General features: G+C 35.4%; 2 protein-coding genes across 2 annotated transcripts in view; one reads left to right on the top strand and one right to left on the bottom strand.

Moving 5' to 3' along the window:
• The window catches only part of sema5bb (sema domain, seven thrombospondin repeats (type 1 and type 1-like), transmembrane domain (TM) and short cytoplasmic domain, (semaphorin) 5Bb), a 63439-nt gene extending 52470 nt beyond the window's left edge, over positions 1–10969 (bottom strand). The window contains exon 1 of the mRNA XM_058780308.1: positions 10842–10969. The gene's annotated coding sequence lies outside the window, so the exon portion shown is untranslated. The remainder of the gene's footprint in view (positions 1–10841) is intronic.
• Positions 10970–20433: 9464 nt separating this feature from the next.
• On the top strand, positions 20434–24656 carry unc50 (unc-50 homolog (C. elegans)). Its single transcript, XM_058779198.1, has 6 exons — positions 20434–20589; positions 21326–21600; positions 21679–21799; positions 23772–23911; positions 23992–24099; positions 24187–24656. Exons 2-6 carry the CDS (start codon positions 21327–21329, stop codon positions 24321–24323), a joined length of 780 nt encoding a protein of 259 aa, XP_058635181.1. The 5' UTR covers positions 20434–20589; position 21326; the 3' UTR covers positions 24324–24656.
• Positions 24657–27396: the final 2740 nt, after the last annotated feature.

The raw sequence follows: 27396 nt of genomic DNA, 5'->3' as shown, positions 1-27396 counted from the left end.
GCAATAAAATTCTCCTCTGGAGGACGAGCAAAACATAAACAGGAGGTGAGAGTGAATGATTTAGAGATTTCCTCAAGCCTCAGGTGGGATTCAGTCAGGTTTGAGTGCTCTGCCAGAGAGGAAAAACTCTCCTGAGACTCACCTGAGATGTTCATACAGTAACTACACAGCCTACGGTTCCTCAGAGACGGTGAGAAAGAGACAGAGGAGAGAGGAAAAGGGTAAGAGAAAATAACAAGAATTCCCCCACTGGAGAAAAAGTAGCAAGTGATCTCTTCACAAAAGTATTAATAAAGCAAATTAAATCCAACAGAAAGAAAGAGAAAAAGGCAGAGAGGGGACCAGGAAAAAATAACATAATTAACTTAAAAAGCATCATTTAATTTGCATAGTGCATACAGTCCATTTTCTCCACTCGGCTGTAGCTCTTCTATCCCATTTGCACTTCCAGACATTGAAATTTGTAATATTTTCAAAAAAAAAAAAATAAATTAACATTTGTATTTTTGTAAATAATAGATTCAAATTAATTCATTTTTTAATTAACATTATTATATATTTTGGACAGATTTGGAACCAACAGATTAATCAAAATAGTCAAAATTGTTATACAAATTTCTCAATTTTAATCTATTCTCATCTTGTAATAGAATGCTTAATAAATCACAATATTAAGCTTTATGTTTTGATATGAAACCTGATACTTTTGATATGAAATTCTGGCAATTTTATTATGAAATGTAATTTTTTATTGACATCAATAAAACAGCTTGTAAACAATGTCATGTAACATTACATTTACCTTAGAAAAGCCATTCAATGTCCATAAGCTTGATAGTTAGCTACATAAACGAACTCTAGAGAGTAACATTTTGCTAAGAATACACATTACGTTACATATTCATCATATTTTTAAACTGTACTTCAATATTTAATGCATGTTTGAATAAATGCATCATGAAAATTGTTTATGACAGTCGCTGTTTAAATGCTTATATTACAAAAAACGAATTGGAGTAGAAACATAATTATATCAATGAACGTTATTTTATAAAAACTGCCTTATGTGCAATTTAAACGTGTGTATACAAATCAGCCTGTAATGTACAAACTGACAGTGTTCCATAGTTTACAGCATTATTGAGAGAGACTCTTCTTAATATATATATATATATATATATATATATATATATATATATATATATACACACAAACAAATCGATATTGAATCGACTAAATTGAGAAATTCATCACATCGAATCATGAAATTTGTGCTAACACCCAGCTTTAATCATTAGTCTTAGCTCTGCACCAATGTTCCTGCATGACTGCAAGCAACTAAGTGACAGAATGAAATGTCAGTACTGAAACCAGATGGCTGATGGGAGACAAGAGCACATGGCCGAGCCTGACCTGTCGGACACAACAAACACGACAGCAATTACCCGCACGCATAGATCATATCTCACATCTCAGGAAGAAGTCAACGGCCCCTTCAAGGGTCCGTCCGATCACAGGAGACTAATAGCTCTGCTGTTCTGACATTTTCTTAACCTTTAAAGCCATCAGCGAGAGCGCCATTCATCTTCCTTTGCAACGCTCCAAAAACAGACAAAACAGTGGGACGCCCCAGCAGAAAGAGTTATGTTAAACCAATTTCAGTAGGATTGAGACAAATGTGGACTGGGAAGGTGAACGTGCGGTGAAGAGAAAGCTCAAGAACGTCGGCTGTGTGGATACTATTCATTCAAAGGCTAATAGTAGGAACCGTCCCCCTCCTGGGACAAAGCGGGGTTAAGTGCCTCAATCAAGAGCACTGCGAGATCTCAGAAACTCTACAGTTCATAGGTCACACGACCTGGGATCGAACTTTTGGGACCGGCTATTTGGACATCATGAATGCAGCGCTGTTTTTCCTCCCCTGTGAAAACAGATGCAGAGTTTTCCTGTGAAATCACACACTAAATTTACTGTTCCTATGCACATAGGAAACTTTATGTCACATTTGGAAGGGGAAAAAAATGGCCTTGTCCACAACTTTTGACAGGTCACTGCCTGGAAGTATGATTCACGTCTTATTTTTAAAAAAAAACAGTTCACCCAAAGTGAAAATTCTGTCATCGTTTACTAACACTCATGTCATTCAAAGTCCATATGACTTTCGCTGAATGCTAAAGGAGATGCTCTGAATAACATCCATGCAACAAAAGCACACCGTGATCTGTCAAGCTCCACAAAGGAGGACACCATAGAAGTATCACAAAAGTAGTCCATATGACTTGAGCCCTATATTTTGCGCCTTCTGAAATAGATTTCTATATTAAACAGACTGAACTGTACATTTTTACGTGGACAAGATATTCAAGATTTGACACCAATGACGTCAAACTGCAATGGTTCTCACATGTCAGGAAAATATAGCTTGGACATTCCACAAAACTTCTGTCAGGGTTATTAGATAACTAAAACTAAAACCACTAAAAAAATGTGTTATTTAAAATAAAATTAACATTAACTGAAATTTCTCATTTTAATTTAGCTTGACTTGATGTACTAAAATAACTGAAATAAAAATTAACTAAAATATATAATATAAATAATAAATATTAGTTATAATATATATATATATATATATAATGTATAATATATATTATAATGTAAATAACATTTAAAAAATAATTAAAAAATAATGACAACAACAAAATTATTAAAACTAACCTAACTTAAATTTAAATATATATATATATATATTATTAAAATATTTAAAAAAATAAAACAACTTCAAAATATTAGTAAAAACTGCATTAGTATTTCTGAAACTAAAATAATACTCCCTTTTCTTTTCCACGTGAGAAAAAAAGTCAATATTATGAGGCCACAATGTTCATTTTAAGGTATTCATTTAAATCAGTGAACACTCTCATACAGCATGTTAGAATCACTTAGACTTATTTTACATTGCTAGAAAACATGCCATAACTCATCTGTATGGCTTCATCACTCATCACACCACAACGTCAAACAACTTGCGAATTAACTTGGGAAAACAGACGTCAAATGTGTGAATCTCGACTGCAGAGTTGTACGTTTCACTGCAATTCACACTTTGACAGCAGTCAATGATTTCCGAAAGGAATGCATTAAACACATGCAGAGTTAAACCTATAGCTCTACAACACACGCAAATATAATGCCCGGGTGTTTGCACTGGTTGCCAGAAGGTGTTTTGAATGCTTATTAGCATATTTCTAGGTGGCTGCTAATGTGTTTATGATTATGATAATGAATTAAAATATGATAACAAACCAGTGTGCATGATCAAGCAGCACAATGGACTGGTTTTTGTGTGGCTTAAATAAATGGAGAAGAATGACACCGGAAGCCACACACATTCAAATTAAAAATGGCCACACCGCACTATTTTTAATACAATCATTCTTTGTTTATAGTTATCTTTATAATTACCGTTCTTGGTGTGAATGGGTCATAAATTGGATGATTTGAAGTGTCCATGCATTCAGGATGAGTTAAGCATGTAGAGCTAAGTTTTAAATTTAGGGGTTTGTTCAAACTATAAATAATAGACATAATACTCTAAAATAAAATATTCTAAACAGAAAAAATTATATCTTCTCATTTATATCTATTAAGATAATATTATTGATTTTATTCATATTTAGAATTTTATTTTTATATTTCCTATTTTAATTTTAGTTAAAGTTTGTCATTTCTATTAGTTTTAGTTTTAAAAATGTTAGTTATTTATATATATATATAAATAACTGTAAATTTTAAATAAAATTTATATATATATATATATAGAGAGAGAGAGAGAGAGAGAGAGAGAGTTTTTATTCTTTTTATTTTATTTTTTTTAAGTTTTAGTTCTTTATATTTTATTTCATTTAACACTTATTTCAAGTAACCAAAATTTAACAATAACAACTCTGGTAAGTACCAAGTAAAACTTTATTTTTAAAGCAGCTTTAAATGTTTACAAAATACTTTATGGAAGACATATATAATTTATATGTAAAGAGTCACATACATTCATATGAAAAGTGCAAACAGCAAGTATAGTATGCATATTTAAGTTTCCATTAGTGGAGGTTTCTCGAGCAGTAGTGTTAAAACCTCTGAGCTAACCAGACGGATGAACAGATAGGAAAAAAGATAGCTATCGTTCCTTATAAAAACACATTTCTCTTTAAAAAGATCTGCTTGTTTGACTAACCCAGTCTGGAGGTGCACAGACCCTCCAGGGGTGAGAGACCCCCCTTAAAACACAACACACCCCACCGCGGCCAGAAGCATCAATGACTCTCTTGTGCCTGACAGAGCACGTCACTGTGCGGCCAGGCCTTGGGAACAGCAATATTTGCTTTAATATTTAAAACATTTAGCTTGACCCATTTCACACAAGCTTGGTAGTGTTGTCCTCCAGCCCCTCGGGTCTCGCTGCACAGCTTCTGTGCTTTACTACAATCAGCTTCCACAAACGGCCCCTAACGCGACTCCTCCAGCCCAATTCATCCATTCACCATCCCAACGTGAGGCAGCCGATCTGGAAAACCCGCAGTTCCTCATCACAAGTGTGGGTCTCCACCCAGTTTTTCCCTCATCTATCTTTTCTCCACTTCCTGACCACAAGCGACGCAGGCTGAAGTGGAGAACAGTGGTGCTAGTACAGGCTGGTTTGTTTTCGGTCTAACCTGAGGTTTAGCGCTCCACTAGTGGTTTAGATTACTGTAAAAGAGTGCTGAGGTTTAAGATGTGGTTTCTGGTTGGAAGGAAGACAGGCAGGTGAGGAGGAAACGCAAACGAGAAAAGGCAGATTAGACACTATCTATTCATTCAACATTTCTATTTTCCATATTTAATAATGATAAAGTCTTTAAAAACCTGTGTGCCTAGGAGTTGATAAAGTAAAATTAAAAATGTAAATTTTGCTTCAACAACTAAACGTCATCAAGACAAAACATTCATTAACACATTGTTCAACTAATATTAAATTAACCCTGTAAAGCCTGACATATGAAATAAAAAATGAGCAGAAGAAAATAAGACTACTTATAAAATGCATTTCTTTTTTTTATATGCTTGCATTAAAAACATATATTTTCATTATTATATGCATTATAAAATGCATATATTTGCATTATATTTTTAGAAACATATATACATATATATATAATGATATAAAACATATAATGCAATGCAATACAATCATGATTGAGGAATGAAACGTATTACAAAAAATGCATGGATAATCAACTTCAGTTGCTTCAGTCCAGTAAGTGTTCATCTTGAAATATTACTAACAGTATAAAAGTTATGTTTATTTTATGAAGGTTACATAACACTAATGCACTCATTTATCCTTTCCTCATTTTTAGAGCTCGACAGCCACTAAAAAGTCTTGCATTTTAAATCAAATCTTCACATTTTGTCTTGTTCTAGGCAGACATTTCAGTTGTTTTAAGCATAAATCTCACTAAATGTTGCAATTACTGCAATTATTTCCATTGTAATCAACTAAAATGACCATTTCTAGGAGGAGCAGGGTGTAATTTGGTTCTATTTTCACTGACTTGATTAACATGACCTCAAAGCAGCAGTGAACTTGACCTTTACTGTGGCAGCTTCACTTAGACCCAATCATGCACTTAACATTAACTATAAAAATACCTACTAGAATGTTACACACACACACACACACACACACACAAATACCTGTTAAATGCAGAGATAATTCTATTAAAACTCACAAATATAGTCCAAGTCATCCATTTAAAAAAACAATAATCTTATTTTTGTAGACAATTTATATGTCTACAAAATTGATTTTAAGCATAAGCCTTTTAGTAAAAATGTCATATGTCATAATATCATGAGAAAAACAAATTCAGTCAGGTTTGTCCAAATGTAAGTGCACTCCAGCTGTTTCTTTTTCGATAATTGCACACCTAGCTGAACAATTAATAAATAATACGTTCTGATTGCCCTGATCACATCTTTTATTCTATTTTGAGTCCATGCATAATCTCTACATTGTTCTAAATGAATATTTACCAGAGCATTCATCCATAATTCTCCATATGCATATGTAGGAGGCATATTAATTAGCTTTATATGTTTTAATGCATAGTAAAACAACTTTGAAAAATGATCATGTCCACAGCAAAAATTATAGTCTTGCACCAACAAAGGCAAAAATAACATAATGCACAATAACATAATAACAAAATAACATAATAGTTTAATATAAAAGACTTGTGCACTATATTCCTATCTCTCCCAGTCTTCTTCAGTAGCCTTTCTTTAGCTCTGTGTGAATAAAAGACAGAAATTTAAGCTGATTCTGAATAGAATTTATACTTACATAGTGCTTTTTTTGTCATATTTAAAGATTGACAGGCCCAAAAGTCCAGACATATTACCAGAAAAATATCACCAACTATGTTTCTGATAAAACAGCTTCCCCAGACATGCTCTTTGAGAACCCTGAGGAAAGCTTTCTAACACTTGAGTCTTTATCGGACTTTTTTCATTTATGCCTGAAGAACTTTACATTTATCAAATGTATGAGTGTAGGACAGATGAATGATGCTGAAACTTTATGCTACAAGGGATGAGCACAGCACTACAGGCCCATGTATCTCCAAAATGATTTATTCATTTACATATAACATCAAAACATTTCTACACGACAAGACACTCCCATTATAATCAACATATTCTACATTATCTACACTGTGTTCTCCTGATGTGATGATTTCCCCCATCAGCTGACCCCTGAGCAAGATGTCTATAATAATGTCTACCAATGAATACTTCTCAAAATGACCAAGAGAATGCATAAAAAGATAAATGTATTTTTAAGTTGAATAATAAAACATAAATTTACCATTTAAAAAAAAAAAAAATTAAAGACGAGGATTTTCATCAAGGATGCATTAAATTGATCAAAAATTAAAACTGACAGTAAAGAAATGTATGTTACAAAAGATTGCTTTTTCTAATAAATGCTGTTCTTTTTAACTTTCTATTCATCAGAAAATCTTGAAAAAAAAATGCATTAACAGTTTCCACAAAAATATGAAGCAGTACAACTGTTTTCAACATTGATAACAATAAAAAATGTTTCTTAAAGCCAAATCAGCATATTAGACTGATTTCTGAAGGATCATGTGACACTGAAGACTGGAGTAATGATGCTGAAAATTCAGCTTTGATCATAGGAATAAATTATATTTTATAATATATTCAAATAGGAAACAATTCTTTTAAATTATAATATTTACTGTATTTTTGATCAAATAAATGCAGCCTTGGTGAGCAGAAAAGTCCTCTTTTAAAAACATTACAAACATCACGGACCCAACCCTTTGAACTGTAGTGTATAATGTTAAAGGGGTCCTATTATGCTCTTTTACAAAGTTTTGATTTTGTTTTGGGGGTGTACTAGAACATGCTCTCATGCTTGGTGGTTCGAAAAACGCATTATTTTTTACAATACCTTTCTCCCCAGCCTGACACAAACGGCTCGATTAGCTCTGGGTTTGATCAAGTTTTTCCTCCAGTAAAAGTCTTGTGTCTTGAGCACCCAGCTCAGTGCATTTCTGACAGATTCCACATGAAATAAGGGTGTCTAGGACAGCTAATGGACCAGCGGCTATTGAATGATGATTTAAATCAAGACACTGAGTTCGAATGGCTCTCTGAAAGAACCTTGAGGTTACAAACACTTTCAGAGAGCAAGTTTTCCACCGTGTCCTTGTCCAACTCTGCAAGGTTTGCATTTCTCAAATTGCACACCGTCTCCACTCTAGTGACTTACCGATGCTAGATATGAGGGAAACAGAGAGCGAGGGCTGACAGAATGAGGTTGAAGGGTCATGTCGAGGAGACTAATTGAGCTGACAGAGGGAAGTCTCTACTTTGGTATCACATTTCAATGGTGACCTGTCAGAATCGCTGAGACTCTACTAGGGCCATAGAGTCACTTTCTGACAGCACCAAATCTTTTTGAGTAAACTTTTAAATTTAATGGTTCTTAAAGACCAAAACTTAGTTTCATGAGTTGTTCTGTTAAAGGAATAGTTCACCCAAAAATGAAAAATTGCTGAAAATGTCCTCACACTCGGGCCATCCAAGATGTCGATGAGTTTGTTTGTTCATTGGAACAGATTTGGAGATCCTCTGCAGTGAATGGGTGCCGTCAGAATGAGAGTCCACTCCAAACAGCTGATAAAAACATCACAATAATCCACAAGTAATCCATGTAAATTTAAAATAACATTGTAATCATCACTTCAAACAGTTTCAAGTCCTCTATCAATAATATTGCTTTCTCCAGTGAAAAAGTATTTATCTGAATCAGGAGAGAAATATGCAGATAAAGCACCGTTTACAAGCAAAAACAGTCCAAAACAATTTTAATATAACAAATATTTAGATGTGAAAGGACAACAGGGGATGGACGTTTTCACTGGAGAAAGCATTATTATAGATTAGCCTTTGGACTCATATTTTGGCCAAAAGCGATGGTTTAAAGTTAAAACATCTTAATGATGAATTTGTTTCTCATAAACATGCAGCTTTTCACTTCACAAGATGTTAATTGATGGACTGAAGTCGTGTGGATTACTTTTGGATTATTATGATGTTTTATCACCCATTCACTGCAGAGAATCCATTGGTGAGTAAATAGTGTTCTCTAAATCTGATAAAGAACAAATTTAGATAAGTAAATATGAGTTGAGTTCATTTTTGGGTGAACTATTGCTTAGCAACCACCTAAAATTCCCCAACAACCACCAAGAAGTGTAGCAACCAAATGTATTACGATCACAATTTTATTTCCATTATGTAACAGAATGTTCAATGAGAAAAATGTTAGGACTTTTTAATTTGAATATTTGCACTGATAAATCATTTACAAAAAGAACATGTAAATAAATGTAAGGGTTAATATGCATGCAAAATATTAATATTTAATGTAAAAATACCCTTAATTGTATTTGTTTTAATTAATAAATGTAACTTTAAACATTAATTGCATACATTCACTAAAACATCTATAACTAACTACATTTAAGGATATTTTTTTAAGTGGGTGGATTTAGTTTGTTGCCATTGTTCGACAGCATGACTATTGGGTCTGTTCTGTTCATTCACCCCTACATCAAATATTAATGATTTTGTTCTTGCTGCAGCAATAATTCATGTAACAGACTTTTAAAATGCACCTTTAAATGTTTGATAACTGCTGAAATGGTGCTCGTGGCCATTGGGGAATATATGGTAACTGGGGTATTTCTTTATCCAGTAACCCCTGTACTAACCCAGATTACAGCTGATTAGCGCCAATGAGATAGAGACATATTCATTTTAAACCATGACTGCTGATTAGCATATGAAAGGCGTTTGACGTACACTTGAAGAGATCATGTGTTTTGTTCATCTGAATATTACTTTTTCAAAAAATAGAAAAAGAGAAATCACAAATCTGTTCATGGCGTCAGGTGTTTCTTCGACACAGCAATTGAGATTAAATGAGAAAAGCGAGATTTCCTGGTCTCCAGTTTCTCCTGTCTGAGAAAAACACCCCAGTAACATCGCAAGTGTCCCCACAGCGTTTCAGAAGAGATCTCAACAATGTCTCAATCTATGCCCAAATTCACCAAGATACCAAAGTCTGCAATCAAAAGTCATCGATCTCAATATAAGCTCTATATTCTTACTGTATATCAACAATGATCTCATTTGTGTCTTTTTTTTGCTTCATGAGACCTGATTTGACCACGAGACCATTAGAACTGAGAACTGACTTTTGCATTTAAAATGTACAAAACAGACAATAAATATCGAATGGGCATTTACAAACTGTCTAATAAAAAACTCTAGAAAGCCTGTAATGCTAACTAAAATCTACTTTCTTGCTTTTTAAAAAATGATTCAAATATGTCCAGCCTCAAATTCCTGATTTAATAGTAAACACAAAAAGAAAGCAAAAAATATGCTCCCCGAGTCATTTCTTTAAGCATTCTGATGGAATGCACATTAACATATAATTTCACAAAGTGCTGAAGAGAGCCAGCAGAGAAATCACATGCAGAGGTAATTATGACAAGGCCAGAGGTTATGCTGTTATTAATGAAAATATGAGGGTGGTCTGTCCAGATTTATGAGAAAATGCAGTTTCATATAACAGTTGAACCTCTGCATCACCTAAACTCCTGATTCAAACTTGCTCATGCTGGCAGGATGAAAATGTCTGTTCCTGACTAGACATACTGATAAGAATACAGTGTACATCCACTGCATGGAGAATTAGCATGAAAAAAAAATCCATATCAAACCATCCTAAAACCACATGCATACCTCAAAGCTTAATCATTAAGAATTCTGATGTATAATAATAATATATGCATGATACAATGTTCATTACACATTAACAAAACAAAGGCAGACTATTTGTAAATCATAACAGGTCATATTAAACATCCAGTACAAAGCCCAGAATTATAATAACTGTAGACTCGCTATCGCCCTCTACTGGCCTGCGCTTACATTGCTATTTACACCACAACAATTACATTTCCAATCAATCAGTGTCATTAATTGTAAAGTGAATAAACAGCCTTAAAACAGACATGGTCAATGAAAAAAAAAAAAAAAAAGTCAAAACCACGCAAAAATATTAGACATCACATCATGCTAAAAAAAAAAAAAATCTCCTGAAACAACTTTCTGTCAAACTCACTTATACCTTAACTCGCAGTTCTGCTTGTAAACATGGTCATACTTTGTAAGGAAACCCGTAAGAATGATCTTACCTCTCCAGTCAGGTGGATCCAGCAGTAATTTCAGTGTAAGAGATGTTCAGAAGTCTCTGCTGAGGTCTGTGAAGGCATCTGAGCTGAGCTCTCGCCGACAGCACCGCCTCACACCGGGACGAGTCCTACTACTGCTGCTACCGCTCGGCTCATGAATATTAATTAGCTCGTGCTTGCCATTGCTCCGTAACGCGCCTATGAGGAAGGTTTGCTTATGAATATTAATGACCTTATGCTGACGTTGCTTCGTAGCTTTCCTATGGCTCATTAACATTAAGTAACAAACAAATAAAACTAATAAATTCGTCCCGGAAGAGGAAAATGGTGGCACTAAACCAACACGGATCTTTACAAACAACAATCAATCAGATAATAAAAGAAAATAAACTTTTCTAATTCTGACTGCTACATTTATTAGCTAATAGGCCTATTTATTTTGACTTTAATTTGAATTCTTGATATATTTCTTTTTTTTCATAATTGTCTCAAATGTCTTCATCTCAAGCCTGCTCTACACTGGTACTTTTGTTTCCTTATTAGAAAAGTAACACTAATCAAAGTGCCCAAAGTGAAAGAAACATTCATAATGTTATCCTTAAATATTCATGTCTGTATTTGACAAGCAATGTTAATACTAAATAAAACATATTTTATCATTTAGCGATGACCATTTATGCTTTGACCAGGAATGAGCTGGTTCAAAGGCTGAGAGATCATGTGAGGTTGGATAATGTGGTATTTGGCAAAGGAACTGAGGCAGGTATTGGGGTTCAAACACTATTACGGGGAATTTGCCAACTGGAAAGCCATCAAGGCCCTTTTACCGTCTAATCAGATGTTTTTAAAGGATTACTTGAACAAAAATTCTGTGTGATATTCTCAAAGGCATTAAGTACTGCTGAGGGAAGGTATTGTACTCAAGTTCTCATGTCTCAAACCTGCCAATCAACAGAGAAATATCATTGATTTGAAAATTGATACATTTGAATAACACTGCAGTGTGACTGACAGACACCATCCTGAGATCTGAGAAAATGGAAATTAGAAATCAGCAACTGTCCATCACAATAAGTACAGGCACTTATGTCAGTTTGAATGAGAAGTATTAGTATACGCTAGTGGACTTTACTGATTGAGCTGTCAGTCATAGCCTATTATATGTTGCCACGGGTGTATTGCAACTAACCATTAATTTCTGCTGTAAATCTTTGAATGCTGAAGTTTACTGAAATGCCTGGAAATCACATGAAATGAACTCAGTGGAGTCCTAAACGCCCTCTGAGCCTTCATTATTAAAAACAGTTCTCAGAACAGTCAATCAATGGACGATCGACAGCCAGAGCTTGTCTTTACATTATTTTAACTACAGTTCATCACAGATCTGAAGCTGCTTTGAAGCTCATCTTTGATATCTGATTGATGATCTCTGTTTTGTGAGCATGTATAAAACTCAGCTGTGTGTGAGCATGTGTGTGTGTGTGAGAGAGTGTGTGTGGACACAAAGAGACAGAAAGACATTCACTTCAGCTATTTACACATCTAAAGAAACATCTAACATCAAAGCATGATGTTTGGCGTCATATTTGACCCCAAAATCAAAAGAAAGAAATATATTTCAATAAAAATATTTATATAAAGTAAGCGAAGGCTATGATTAAAGTCATAGTTAATCCAAAATGAACAATTTGCTGATGATATAGATGAGTTTGTTTTTCATCAGATTTTGAGAAATGTTGCATTCCATCACTTTCTCATCAATGGATTACAATGAATTATTGAGATGTTTTTATCAGATGTTTGGACTCTCATTCTGACGGCACCCATTCACTGCAGAGGATCCATTGGTGAGCAAGTATAATGCAAAATTTCTCCAAATCTGTTCAAAACAAACTCATATAAATTGGTGGGGTTGCTGTAAGGAAAATAATATCACAATGCACATAAGAGAAATCTTCATGAGGTTGATTGTCTTGATGCAATGTTTTAGTTCTTTTGATTTTGAGGTGAAACTATGCACTTCATTCTAGAATACAAAAAAATAATAATAATAAAATAAAAAAATATTAAGCACATGTGGACAGTTTAATGCCATGCATGTATATGCTATTTTATGTTATATGTTTAGATAGACGTCATGTGGTAATCAAACACAATACCAAACCCTCAACTCATATTTAATGTTTTCTAGGTTGCATCTTCTTTTGCCTTGCAAAGTTTCATTTTCAGATTTTGTTTGGACTACAGCTTCTACCAAATTACATGAATTTGCACCAAGTTTGATTGGGGAGCGTTTTCTATCCTAACCGTACATGATTATATGGTTAGTTATATTACTTGCATTTTGCAAGACCTGTGACCCATTTTTTGATTGTAACCCACCAGTTGAAAATCACTGATGTAGTCAATGGAGATCTAAGTGCTTTCACACATTCAGGCACAGATATTCTGCAATAATTGCGTTGGCTGAGATATCTGATGGATGATTATTATAGGACGTTCGTCTTTATACCCACACACAGCACTGATGCCCTTCTATTTTCAGAGTCACAGTGATTAGCCTCTTTAATCAGAGCAGACGGCGAGAGCCAAAGAGAGATGTCGTATTGGAACACTGCATGGATGAATTGGAGCCGGAGTGTGTTTATGAGTGACAAAGGCATGTAGGAGTGTGTGTGTGTGTGTGTGTGTGTGATTATGTGGGTGTGTCATTTCCAGTCACTCGTTCACTGCCAGTAGAGAAGAAAAAAATATAATTTACTAGAGTCAGGGTGAATATCATGATCTCACCATCTTGCACGCACACACGCACACACACACTATCTGGAGCTAAAGAGAAATGATGTAATCCCTCTCTCTTCCTCGCCTCCTTCTTCATTATTTCTTGGACTGCACCTCCTAAATATGACTGTGATAGTTTTCTGATTCCTCTCCTGGGATGCATTTGATTAAATCACTGTGTTGATATGTTGAGATGTGTTGGTGTTTAGATCTGACAGCATTCAGAAGTAGGGCACAGTAGGCGTCATTAGGAGGTCAGCACTCTTTCTCTTATCATTCTCTCCTCCTCTGGACTTACAGGCATTAATATTACATGAGTATGAAAGATTGAGCATGAATGTATTTGTTCATTTTTTTTCTGCCTTTCTTTAGTTTAAGGGATGAAAAATGAATTGGCACTATTCACTGCTGTTCTCTAACCTTGTGAAGTACATGGAGATTTATGAAGGTTCGTTGTCACATGCTTTAGCCAATTCATTGCAATTAGCACTCATGTAAGTAGTCATTCAATGGATGACGCATTTTCAAAGTGAACTTGAGAAGTTTTGGATATACCCAAGCATGATTTGAGAGGTATGAAGAAGATAAATATTGTCAGATAATATCTTAAATTGACTTCAGTTTCACAAATAACTATCGTTTGATAGAGACGACTCAGAATACAGTATACGGATCACTTTGATATGTTTATGGTGCTTTTTTGCCATTTCTTTGGACCTTGACAGGCCTTTTTCACTAAATACTTTATACAACTAAATGTATTATTTTTATTATTATTTAACTGTCCCTTTAACTGCTAGTGATTCCTTTTGTTGTAGTTACACTGTAAAAAATTACTGTGATTTTTAACGGTAAAAAACTGTGAAAAAGCTACGGTAAAAACCTGTTAAATGGTTAATGGTAAGTTCCCCTAATATATACGGTGAAAAACTGTAATAGACATTTCAGACAATTTTACGGTGAAATACCGCTTTTGGAAGTGAAAAAGAATGTAAAATTTACAGAGAAAAAACACAAATTGACGTTCCCAGAATTCCCTGCATTGCATTTCAAATTTTGTTTGAATTTGATGTTTTTTCTTTGAAATAACTAGGTTTCTTCTTAGTTTTTTCTTATCGGTTATGTTTATTAGGGTTGTATGTTACATCTAATGTTGTTAAATTAATGTGTATTGCATATTTCAGTTTAATGAGTCTCATTATGATGGTGTTTAGTGTTTGTGTGAATGACACTGTGCACCTTCTATATATGTTATTATTTAAAAGCTGCTTGTGATGGGCTTTGGTTCATCATGTGACTTTCTCATCACCACCTGCATTTGGTGGTTATCAGTGTAATATAAAGGTACAAAACAGATTTCAGTACTTCAATAGGTTGGTATATTCACATTATATCAGTTAATGAAATTACGGTATTTAACTGTAAATTTAAGTTAAAACCGTAAAACATCACTACTGTATATTTTACAGTATAATTCCAACAACCACAGCTGCTGTTTTTTAGCCGTAAATTATACAGAATTATTTTTACAGTGTACACTTCCATTCAAAGGTTTAAGATCAGTACGATTTATTTTATTTATTTTTTTAAAGAAATTAAGAGTTTTATTCAACAAGGATGTATAATTTTTTTTTTTACTTTCTATTCATCAATGAATCCTTAAAATTTGTATCATGGTTTCCACAAAAATATAGTGTGACGGGAGGAGCCAACGACAGACACAGTGGGTGTGGCGTCAGGCCTCGGAGAGGCTTTTATTAAACAAAAAATGAGAAAATAAAGTGTCCAGGGGAAGAAGTGTCCAACAAAACGGGGGGATCTGGTGTCCTCGTTGTGCTGCGGGGCTCGTGAAGGAGGGCAGTGTTCAAAAGGGGAAGGGTCCAGGGAAGGGGCGGAGTCCGGTGGCCGCACGCGCTCCCGCTCTGGTCCGGTTACAAGGGGCGGCGGCTTCTTCTGAGCGGCGGCTCTTCCTCGGCCTTTGGCGGGACTTGAACGGCCCGGCAGCCGTAATACGGGTGCGGCTTTCTCCCGGACCGCGGGTTCTGCAGCTCACATCTCCGGTGGCGCGACGTCCCTCTACGCACCCTTCCTGGACCCACGAAGACACCAGCGTGCATGCACGGGGAAGAGACTGGTCTCTCGAGGAGAGGCGCGCTCGGCATTTAACGGCGGCGGTGATGAGGCTTCATTCAGTCCAGCTGTGCCTCATCACACGCTGCCAGCCCGCGTTGATCCCACGCCCCTCCTCTCATCCACCCACTCCAGTCGGGAGCCTGGTGAAGGGCGGCGAATAAGGGACGGGGTGGTGATGATGATGAGGGGGAGGGCCACCGATCCGTCACAATAGGCAAAACATTGATAATAATAAGCATTATCAATGCAATGTTTCTTGAGCAGCAAATCAGTATATTAGACTAATTTCTGAAGGATCATGTGACACTGAAGACTGGAGTAATGATGCTGAAAATTCAGCTTTACATCACAGGAATAAATTACATTTTGCAGTATACAATAGAAAATTCAATAATATTTAACAACATTATTGTTTTTATGGTTTTATATATATATATATATATATATATATATATACATACAAACTTTGTATAATTTTGAACCGTATAGGGTAGGCCTACTTTTTATTTTTGTTTATGTTACGAGAAGTTGAATTTCCTGTTTTGATCTTGCACTAACATTTTTCTCTTTCTCTGTTCCAGCAGTAAAATCATCCCTGTCAGCTGCTCTTATACTCGAGTTGCTGTGGTCAGCAAATCAAAAGCTGTGCTGTGTATCTGTCGTCTTCAAGATGTCTACATTGATTCATGGATTATTCAAGCATTTACATAATGCACATAATGCACACATACTGTAGATAAGAAACCAGGTCATCAGGGTTAATGTGAGCGTGAAGTCAGAATGTAAAAAGTTTGGGGTCGCTAAGATTTCAAATTGCTTTTGAAAGAAGTTACTTATATATTTTAAAATGCAATTTATTCATGTGATGCAGCATCATTACTCCAGTCTTCAGTGTCGCATGATCTAATATGCTGATTTGCTGCTTAAGAAACATTTCTGATTATTTTCAACGTTGAAAACATTGCTGCTTCATATTTCTTGTGGAAACCATTATGCATTTTTTCAGGTTTCTTTAATGAACAAAAAGTTCAAAAGAACAGCAATTACTTGAAATACAAATATAACATTATATATGTCTTTAGTGTACCTTTAGAGATCAGAAGAGAACAGGATATAGTGTGTATTTACATTTTTGCATTAAAATGTAAAACACAATATAAGTGAATTTGATTAAAAAAATTAATGTAATTAAAATGTATTATTTACACATTTTTAAAACAGATAATGCAGTTGGATATATTGTAATGCATCATTTACTTTTGGCCCATGGCCCTCAGTCAAGTTTGATTTTTGGCCCTTCACATTAAAAGTTCGCACACATCTGCTTTAGATAATGATTTCTTGCTTTCAGCAATTGTTCATTTCTTAAAAAATAAAATAAACAAAAAAAAGTATCTCTGACCCTAACTTGAATGGCAGTGTATTTAAAATACATTTATGGTCTTATTGTGCACAATTCAACAGTAAAATATTAGTTTTCATAATCTTCCATCGAAATGTAAAACTTGCTCCGCCCTGAAATAACTTCCCTTTCTTGCTGACATCTCATAGGTTGTGTGGGCTATTAGTAAATATAGTCAAAGCCAATTCAACAGTGTTTCAGGAGGAGAGAAGTCCACTGCAAACTCAAGTAACTCTACTTGATAGAGTTTGCCGGGTGATTTTCAAGCCAGACTGACAGTACAACACAGACTGTGATTAATAATATTAGCCATGTTGAGCGGTGCTTACATATTGATCATTCTTTTTTCAGTCAAATAGTGTATTATCCATCAAAAATCCCCTCTGGTTCTGGGTGGACAGATGATTAGTTGGCCATTACAGCTAAATCTTCTGCTATTCATTTTCATAACTAATGTCAATGTTCTGAGCCTGTCAGTGCAGAAAGTAATTCTGAGGAAAATTAAGGAGGAGTATTATATGAAAATATAAGCTGATGGTCTGGCTAACAAAAGAGGACCAATTTTTAAAGGGATAGCTCCAGTTGTTGTGAACCACTTTGACTTTAAAAACATCTCTTGTTGATTTTCTCAAGCATGTCGTACCCAGATTTCTACCGCCTCAGTGTCTGACCCGTTTGAGATACAAAGCTATAGCAGATCCATCGAAAGAAAGCCGTTTTATGCAACGTGAATCATAATGTGAGTCATTCCGACACAACACTGCTGTCAACATGGGAATTTAACGGAGCAAAACAGGTTAATCTTCACCTCTCTGTACTTCAGTCTCCTAATACTATGAAAGGCGACTGTTCGTAATGGATTTGTGTGATCAAACAGGCTCTTAACATGTGTTGACATTAACATCACTAGAGGTACAGAAGCGGTGAACCCTCTCAACTTCAGATTTCAGCAATAGGAAGATTTATGTCTGCCCCATTTACACATGTGTAAATATATACCGATCTACTGCTTAAAATTATTATTATTACTCTGAGACCAAACAGTAACTTTTTCTATGGAGCTTTCAAGTTATGACCTATCTATCTATCATCTATTATACATGTTAGCAACATTTTTATTGACTTTCTCTGACTTCTCTGAGTGAAACCTTTAAACTTCAAGGTTAAGGTTATTTTAAACTCTTGACCAAAGCTTTGCCAAGACAACATCTACATGTGTCATCAAACTTCATATGTTTAGTTTTGTTTCTTATTACATACATTCTTAATGCCACGTTGTTTTGTGATTTGCTAACTCTTAAATTGTGATCACATTCTACACTTGATTACAAAAATTTAAAGAGCCGGGAATGAATAAAAGGACTTTTTCATCTCGACTTTTGGAGCTGAAATGCGCTGTAAATTTAGCACAATCTAAAATAACTGCCTTGTTGATGATCTTCACATGTGTCTCTGTGACAATGAAGTCATTCACTGCTCTGTCCCGTCAGATTAAGGGCAATTCCAAAGCTTCCCTTTCAAGAATTAAATCAAAATGAGCAACATTTAACAAATCTTATTTACTGTTTTGCTTCAGTGCTGTTTTTAAAACAAGTTGTTTGGCCAAGAAAGAGTGTCATAGTTACAGTAAACTGAGTTGAAACATGTTAAAACAGCTCAATTAATCCAAGAGGCTGGTCTTCATTAGCATCAGAAGCGTTTGAATCTCTTTCTGGCATCCTTCACTTGATTTCCCATTCATCACTTCTCATTTCACAGAGCTGCTTTGCTCTGAAGTCTTTGAAAGCACATTAAGCTCACCAAAACAGACTAATACGCTCTCATTTTGACTGAGTTTATTTATTGCAATCATAATCATTTATGCATATAAAATGTATGCATATGCATATAAAACTGATCGCATTACTATGTGTGAGATAAATGTTCAAAAATACGTCAGGAAAATGTATTTATATAAATATATTTTTCATACGCTTTATATATTATATTGTATTCCCCATTTTGTTAAATATTTTAAAATGTGAAGGTTTAAACTAAACACTTGAAAGACTAAGAATTAATTTTTCATTTATTGTGATGACAAGCTACCAAAACTGTGTCAGTGTTCCACAATGACATGAATAAACCTTGTTTCTGAAGTGATGTGCAAAGTGTTTTACAATCCACCACATGAATAGCCTGGGAGTCATGAGGGACGACAGAATGAAGTGGTAAAAGAAAGATGAGGTGGTAGGTGCTTATTAAATAAATATGAGGCAAACCTCAAACTGTGCTCCAAAGAGGAACTGCTCCAAATGGCACAGAAGCACCTGAGATGTGCTCTTCTCTCAGGTGACTTCTGCTCCAGTGACCCGCAAGAAATTTGGAGGTAAAAATAAAAACTATTCTCCGCTCAGTTGTTTTAGTTTTTGCTTAAAATAGAGGCAAAAACAAAAAAACTCTATTGCACGGGAAAAGTTAATTTTTTTTTTTTTGTTTGTTTGTGAAGTGAAGTGAAGTGAACACAATGCTCACTAAAAAAAAAAATCTCCTGTCAGTGATCAAAATACAGATTAATTGGTAGTAAACTATTTGCTTTTAACTCTCACAGTAGCATATAGTATTTTGTTAAATTATTTCTCTGGATTGCTTATTTTGTTTATTAATAAAATGAAAATCGTGACTTTCATAAATTGTTGCTTTTACAGGCCTGTTAAAAAGTTATGACAATTCATGAAAAAAGTTATGTCAACGTGACAAAGGAAGGAAGAAGGTACTTTAGCGCCATCTGTTGTTTCTAAACATGCAGCAAACATCTTGTCAGAATCAGGATTAGAAAGGGCTTTATTGGCAAGTGTTTACACACACAAGGAATTTGTCTTCGTGACAGGAGCTTCCAGTGCAAAGAAAAAGTACAGACACAGTACAGACATATAATAGACATACATAGCTATAATAACATGAAATATAACACTAATATTAAAGCCAAAGGTTTGTTAAAATATTTTTGGTCATCACGATAGTGTTAATCAGTCATTGAAGCCTGCAGAGTCTTGTTAGCCTTTACAGATCAGAATATAACAATGTTTTTTTATAAAATAAAGGGGGGGGGGGGGGGGGTTAAAAAAGCATATTAAAGTGTATCAAACGATCAAACATGAATATGCCTGTTGTAATTCAAGGAAATATTTCAATAGCTGCAATTAGGCTACATGTCAGCGCATATTTCAGAAATATGGTCAATATATATATATATATATAGCTAAACGCTGCTCTCTAGCCCAAAACTACATTTCCCAGAAGGCCTTGACACAGGAAGCGGCGTCACTGAATCGGTTGCGCTGCTACGTGTTCGGACGAGGCAGGAAGTTGACATGTCACGGTTGCTGCATTGTTTTTTACACGCTGATTAAAAAGAGCTTTGCTTTATTAGTTGCTGATACTGCCGTAGAGCAGGTAAGTGTCATATTTATACACACCGAGCAGGAGCGACATGGTAGCTAACTTGTTTACCAGGTTATTATGTAGGATTGAGGCCCATGTAACCGCACAACCACTCTAATGCTTTGGATTTTACATTGTTTGCTCTTAATAAAACATCACATTTTACCGATACATTAACAATAGCAGGTTTACTTTTAAAACAGTGATTTGAGTTTGTTGCAGTGTTAAAGATACTGTAGCGTCGCTGTCAGTTGTGCTGTGTAAAGCAAACAGGAGTAATAGGACTGATCTTGGATCAGCTCTACATGTTTACACAGCAGATCATATGTGTAGGAAGCAGAAGAACTGATGAACTGACAATACATTTGATTATGAAGCTTAATGCTTGATCATAGACTACAGCGCAGGCTTCTTTCAAACCATTTTTATGGATGGAGAATAGATGTAGTTTTCTAGAAGTTTTCAGACAGAGACAGATCTACTGTACTGCCTACTTCAGCACTTACTGTATTGAAAAGTTTTTCGTTTTATCAAAACAGACTAAGCTATAATTGTTGGTAATGACCCAGCCACTCAAATTTAGTCACATAGTTTATTCCTAATGTGATTTAAGGATACATTTAGGAAGGTTTGTGCATTATATTTGGGCTAATGTTTTCACTATTTCAGAAATGAATAAATCTTTCTTTGGTTTGCTCACGTGTTTATGTGTTTGTAATATCTACATTTCTCTCTTATCCCACCGCAGTATGTTGCCGACGAGTTCCCCGCAGATCCACCGGAACGGCAGCCTGAGCGCGCGGGATGTGGCGCGGCACACGGCCGGAGCCAAGCGCTACAAGTACCTGCGGCGCCTTCTGCATTTCAGACAGATGGATTTTGAGTTTGCCGTGTGGCAGATGCTCTACCTGTTCACATCGCCGCAGAAAGTGTATCGCAACTTCCACTACCGCAAACAGACCAAAGACCAGTGGGCTCGAGATGACCCTGCGTTCCTGGTGCTGCTCAGCATCTGGCTGTGTGGTGAGCACTTTTGATGAAACATGGGAAGGGTTTGGAAATTAAACTTACATTGGCTCACTAATCATGTTTTCTCTGCAGTGTCGACGGTGGGCTTTGGTCTGGTTCTAGAAATGGGTTTTGTGGAGACGTTGAAGCTGTTGCTGTGGGTGGTTTTCATCGACTGTATCGGAGTCGGATTGCTCATATCCACACTCATGTGGTAAGGAGTCACACACACTCCCAAAGGCTGCCAAAAATGTGTGCATGACCTTAATTTTGACCTTGCTGATATGGTATCGATCCAGTTTCTTTTTCTGGGTTATGGATTTTTGCATTTTTTATTGTTAATTTGAGAATAAGATTTTTAAAAGTTTACAAAAATGTATGACCCCAGCATGAAGCAATGTATTTATCATTAATTAAAATTATTATTAATTGTTTTTGGTAATTGAAATAAGGCTTAAAGCTCTGTTTTTTTGGTTAAAAATGATCCAATATCAATATTTGAGCAAGTGCATAACCAGCCAGTGTTCAAAACTATTGCCTTACTTTAACCCGATTCACAACTGTTATCTTATAATAATTTTTTCTAATTTGAGTGGTACGGGTAAGTTTTCGCCGGAAATTTAAGCATGGCACTGCATCATTATGTCTGTAAACATAAAGAAGTTGTCCCGGCTCCTAGGCTATTGCACGTGAGGAACCTGCAGGTGGCGGATCGTTTATAGCCTTTTCTCACAGCAGCTAGAATAATTAAATTTATCATTTTGATGGAGGATTGTGATCCAGAAAGGATTATGTGTTTATGAAACGCATGTGAATGAAATTAAATTATATTCCAGTTTTAAATGTGCTTCTAATTACAGATAGCCTGGGATTACACAAGATTTGTATTTTAAAGAAAACCAGTTCGAAGGGAGCATAGTTTGCTTTTTGGTTAAAAGAATGTCTTAATATGAAATTCGAATGATATGGCAATTGAAATTTACACCCTAATACACACTATACTCATAGTGACGCAATGCTAATGTTGTTAATTTGAGAATAAAGTATAACAATAATAATTACGGTTTGATGTGATATGAGCTAACCGATCTTTAGATTAAACCACCATTAGTAGCACTATTTGTGGTAATGCTTTTTTCCTCAGTTGGTCAGAACAAATGTGACTGACTTGTAACTTACGTATTCAGATGACAATAACCGGTGAAAATTCTTATTTGGGTCATATACTCCAAGATGTAGACTAATCTGTGATTGCGAAGTACAGTAAATATCCACACCGGTGCAGTGACTGACAGCTACACATCCACCTCAAAACATCAGATTCATCTGCTCTGGAGCCGTACCAGACTACAACCCCACGCAAGCGAGATAATTCCGCAAGTAACTGCAATTCCAGGTTTTCAAACATAGATGGCGACAAAGAGGCAAAACTTGCGGACTGCAGCTTTAAATAAAGTAAAATATAAATAATGGAGGTAAAACTGAAACTTAAAAAATAAGTTTATAAGTACTACAATTACAAAAACTAAAATAAATTTTTTTTAACTTTTAATTTTAAATAAAAATAAAAATGAAACTAAAAATAAGTAGACATTTTCGGCAATTGAAATAAAGGTAAAATAAAATCTAAATATTACATGGAGAACTTAAACTCAAAAACTGCAGCTAACTGAAATAAGATAATTTAAGTATGTAAATTACTAAAACTGAAATTAAAAATTACATAGAAATAAATAGATATGTAAATAGAAATATACAAAAAAATACCAGTACAAAATACAAAAATAAACTAATAAAAATAGTAAAAGCAAAAGACAAAATTAAAATGAAAACCAAAAAAAAAAAGTTTTAATAAATACTAAAATATATAAAAATCTAAATACTAAAAGAAAAACAAAAATTGCCTGGCTGACTGTACGTTGTCCTGTATAATACATAATTTCTTACCAAATAAATAAATGGACATGATATACTGGTCTGACTTATTTTATTATGTATTTTAATAGTCAGGAAATCGGTTGCCAGATTGTACAGTTTATTGGTCATTATACAATAGTGTTTGCTGTGACTGACAAATCAGAATGAAGTACTTTAAAGAATGATGTAATCAGCCTAATTTTACTAGAATATATCATTAAAAGTTGTGACTGTAAAACTGTACAGTAATCCCTGTTTTTCTTCTCCAGGTTTGTCACAAACAAATATCTACTGAAACATCCTGGCAGAGATTACGACGTGGAGTGGGGCTACGCGTTTGACGTCCATCTGAACGCTTTCTACCCTCTCCTGGTCATTCTGCACTTTTTACAACTATTCTTCATCAACCGTAAGTAAACAGGTGGATACATGAGTATAATAATGTACTGTTTGGACTTTGTGAACACATCTTTTGCACTCTTTTGACAGATGTCGTGGTTGTAAGTTCAGACTGGTTCCTGGGTTATTTTGTGGGAAACACCTTTTGGCTTATTGCCATTGGTTACTATGTTTACATCACATTCCTGGGATACAATGGTGAGTGATGTGATCGCTGGTTATGACCGTGTATTTTAATCATCCACAAGCTGAACGTTGTCTAATTTCTTCTCCTTGTTTCTTTAGCGCTTCCATTCTTAAAGAACACTGTGGTGCTTCTGTATCCCTTTGCTTTGCTTGGACTCCTGTATGTTCTCTCCATTTCACTCGGCTGGAACTTCACTAAAGGTCTCTGCTGGTTTTATAAGCAAAGGGTCCAGTAAAGGACAGCAGAACACATGAAGGACATTGCTTCAGTGCACATGTGCTCTTAAAGATGGATGGAAAGTGTGTTGTCACTCTTGGGACTTCCTGACTTTTTGTATAATCTGTAAATATCAGTTTGGTTGTAGAGGAAAAGAATTTCAATTGTTTATGGTGTCATGAACCTTTTCTTTTTCTTAATTTGATACTCAGCCCTCATTTAATGTTGTGATGTGGTTTTGAAAATGCAAACATGGGGAAAAGTGCATAAAATATCTAGTAGGATGCTGCACTTTTTACTTGCGAAAACGTGTACAATAAAGATATTTTTAAAGAAACAGATTTTTAGTTAATTCAGTGTTGTCGTTTAATTTATTTTGAGATTTATGAAATTTGAACGCATGCATATGGTATCGATCACACAAAATACATTATCCCATTTGCAGCTGCATATATGGTAACATATTCAGGTGTTTATTGAAAATTATATAAGGGATTCTCTTCTTTTATTTTTTATTTTATTTTTGTTATTGAGTTCTAAAATACAAAACATTTCAGTAGGTTCTCAAGACATTAATCATATAATGTAAATAAATAAGGATACGATAGTAACTACATCATTTTTTTTTTAAATATTTAATTATTTTTGATTTTATGTTTTTATTTTACTTTATAGATTCAAAATCAATTTCAAGCTGTTTTTGTTTTAATTTTTTTTTTTATTGTACATGCTGAACAAATTAATATCCATACCATAATTAAATATTGCAAACAAGACAATCACATTTTATGAAAGAAAAGGAAGACATAAATTCCTTAGAAATCTTTGTTTTTTGCTTAGACAACACAAAGGGAGCATAGCCAAGGGATCACATACAAATCCAGAAAATCATTGCCAATAATTATGAATGAACATATTAATAAACACATACACATTAATAATAAATAAAAAATAGTGCCCCCCCCCAATAAATAAATAAAATAAAACAATGTGAATGTGCTGGAAGATCAGTTCACTTCCAATGACTCCGCTTCAGTGTGGAAAGGCCTGAAAGCCATCACCAAGTACAGGACACCGTCCCTCAGCACCGAGGTGAATCAACAACTTGCTGAGGACCTGAATGAGTTTCATTGTAGATTTGAAACCCGTCATGACCATCTCTCTACACAACCGTTAACACCTCCAGCAACCCCCCTCTCCCCAACTCCTGTACTTCAGATCAGTGAAGAAGATGTGCTCCAGGTCTTCAGGAAGAACAAGAGAAGGAAGGCCTGCTTGAAATCCTGTGCTGACCAGCTGGCCCCCATCTTCACACAGATCTTCAATAGATCTCTGGAGTTGTGTGAAGTCCCTTCCTGCTTCAAACGCTCCACCATCATCTCTGTTCCAAAGAAACCCAAGATAACAGGACTTAATGACTACCGACCTGTGGCTCTAATGTCTGTCGTCATGAAGTCATTTTTTAAAACTAGTTCTGGCTTATCTGAAGGACATCACTGGACCCCCTGCAGTTTGCTTACCGATCAAACAGGTCCGTGGATGATGCAGTCAACATGGGACTGCATTACATCCTGCAACACCTGGACAAATCAGGGACTTATGTGAGGATCCTGTTTGTGGACTTTAGTTCGGCCTTCAACACCATCATCCCTACACTCCTCCAGACCAAACTAACCCAGCTCTCTGTCCCTAGCTCTGTCTGTCAGTGGATCACCAGCTTTCTGACAGATAGGCAGCAGCTAGTGAGACTGGGGAGATTCATGTCAAACAGCCGCTCCACCAACACTGGTGCCCCTCAGGGCTGTGTTCTCTCCCCACTGCTCTTCTCCCTGTACACCAACAACTGCACCTCTAAAGACCCCTCTGTCAAGTTCCTGAAGTTTGCAGATGACACCACACTCATCGGCCTTATCCAGGACGGTGACGAGTCTGCTTACAGACAGGAGGTTAAAGAGCTGGCTGTCTGGTGCAGTCTAAACAACCTGGAGCTCAACACGCTCAAAACAGTGGAGATGATCGTGGACTTCCTTCACCAGCTGAGGAAGTTTAACCTGCCACAGGAGCTGCTGAACCAGTTCTACTCAGCCGTCATCGAGTCTGTTCTGTGCACTTCAATAACTGTCTGATTTGGCTCAGCTACAAAATCAGGGATCAGAAGACTACAGAGAATGGTTCGGACTGCTGAACGGATTATCGGTGCCCCCCTGCCCACCCTTCAAGAACTGTATACATCCAGAGTGAGGAAAAGGGCTCAGAAAATCACTCTGGATCCCTCACATCCAAGTCATCCCCATTTTGAACTTTTGCCATCTGGCAGGCACTACAGAGCCCCAGTTACCAGGACAGCCAGGCACAGGAACAGTTTCTTCCCCCAGGCAATCCAACTCATGAACAGTTAAATGCTCTCTCTCTCTCTCTCTCTCTCTCTCTCTCCCCCATTATGCAACTACAATAGGCAATAACCTTATATTTATTTGTTACCACCTCCATCCTAGTACATCCCTGCATCTCCATCTATTCTATCCCATTCTATCATCTATAGCACAACTGTATATACAATCATTTATGTTTCTAATTATTTTAATTTTTCATTTTTTTGTTTATTTATATTTACATATGTGTATTTTTTATTCTCATCTTTTTTTCTTTTTTTTGTCTGTGTGTCGTTGTCTCTGTGAACTGGAAGCTTATGACAATAAAACAAATTCCTTGTATGCGCAAGCATACTTGGCAATAAAAGCTCTTTCTGATTCTGAATGACATTTCAGAGACATTACAATGATATTTCAAACATCACAAACAAGGAAAGCATCTAAATGCATGAGTTTTTTATTAATACTTCTGTATAATATTTTCAGAAATCTTAGGGGTTTTTTATTCTTTATAAGATGAAGAGATTTTATAAGTGAGTTTAATTCAATTTTAAAAAGGGGATAGGAAGCTATTTTGCGAATTTTTGTTTGTGAATGAAAAATTTACCATATAAAAAATGATAGTATGTTCCAGGGGTTTGTTTTTTAGTGTTATTATAATAAAATATAATGTCTTTTAAACTAAATCGTATCCAGCTAGACCTTGTTTGGTGTGACGAC

Source organism: Onychostoma macrolepis, chromosome 06 (genome assembly GCF_012432095.1).
Source record: "Onychostoma macrolepis isolate SWU-2019 chromosome 06, ASM1243209v1, whole genome shotgun sequence".
Taxonomy (NCBI): domain Eukaryota; kingdom Metazoa; phylum Chordata; class Actinopteri; order Cypriniformes; family Cyprinidae; genus Onychostoma; species Onychostoma macrolepis.
Note: the sequence above shows the minus strand (reverse complement) of the source record. Positions and strands in the feature narration are given on the sequence as shown.

Excerpts from the sequence above, each read along its gene's own strand:
- unc50 (XM_058779198.1), top strand. The coding sequence starts at position 21,327 with ATGTTGCCGACGAGTTCCCCGCAGATCCACCGGAACGGCAGCCTGAGC. Across the intron at positions 21,800-23,771 it reads CTCATATCCACACTCATGTG|GTTTGTCACAAACAAATATC; the intron begins GTAAGGAGTCAC and ends TTTCTTCTCCAG. Across the intron at positions 24,100-24,186 it reads CACATTCCTGGGATACAATG|CGCTTCCATTCTTAAAGAAC; the intron begins GTGAGTGATGTG and ends TTGTTTCTTTAG.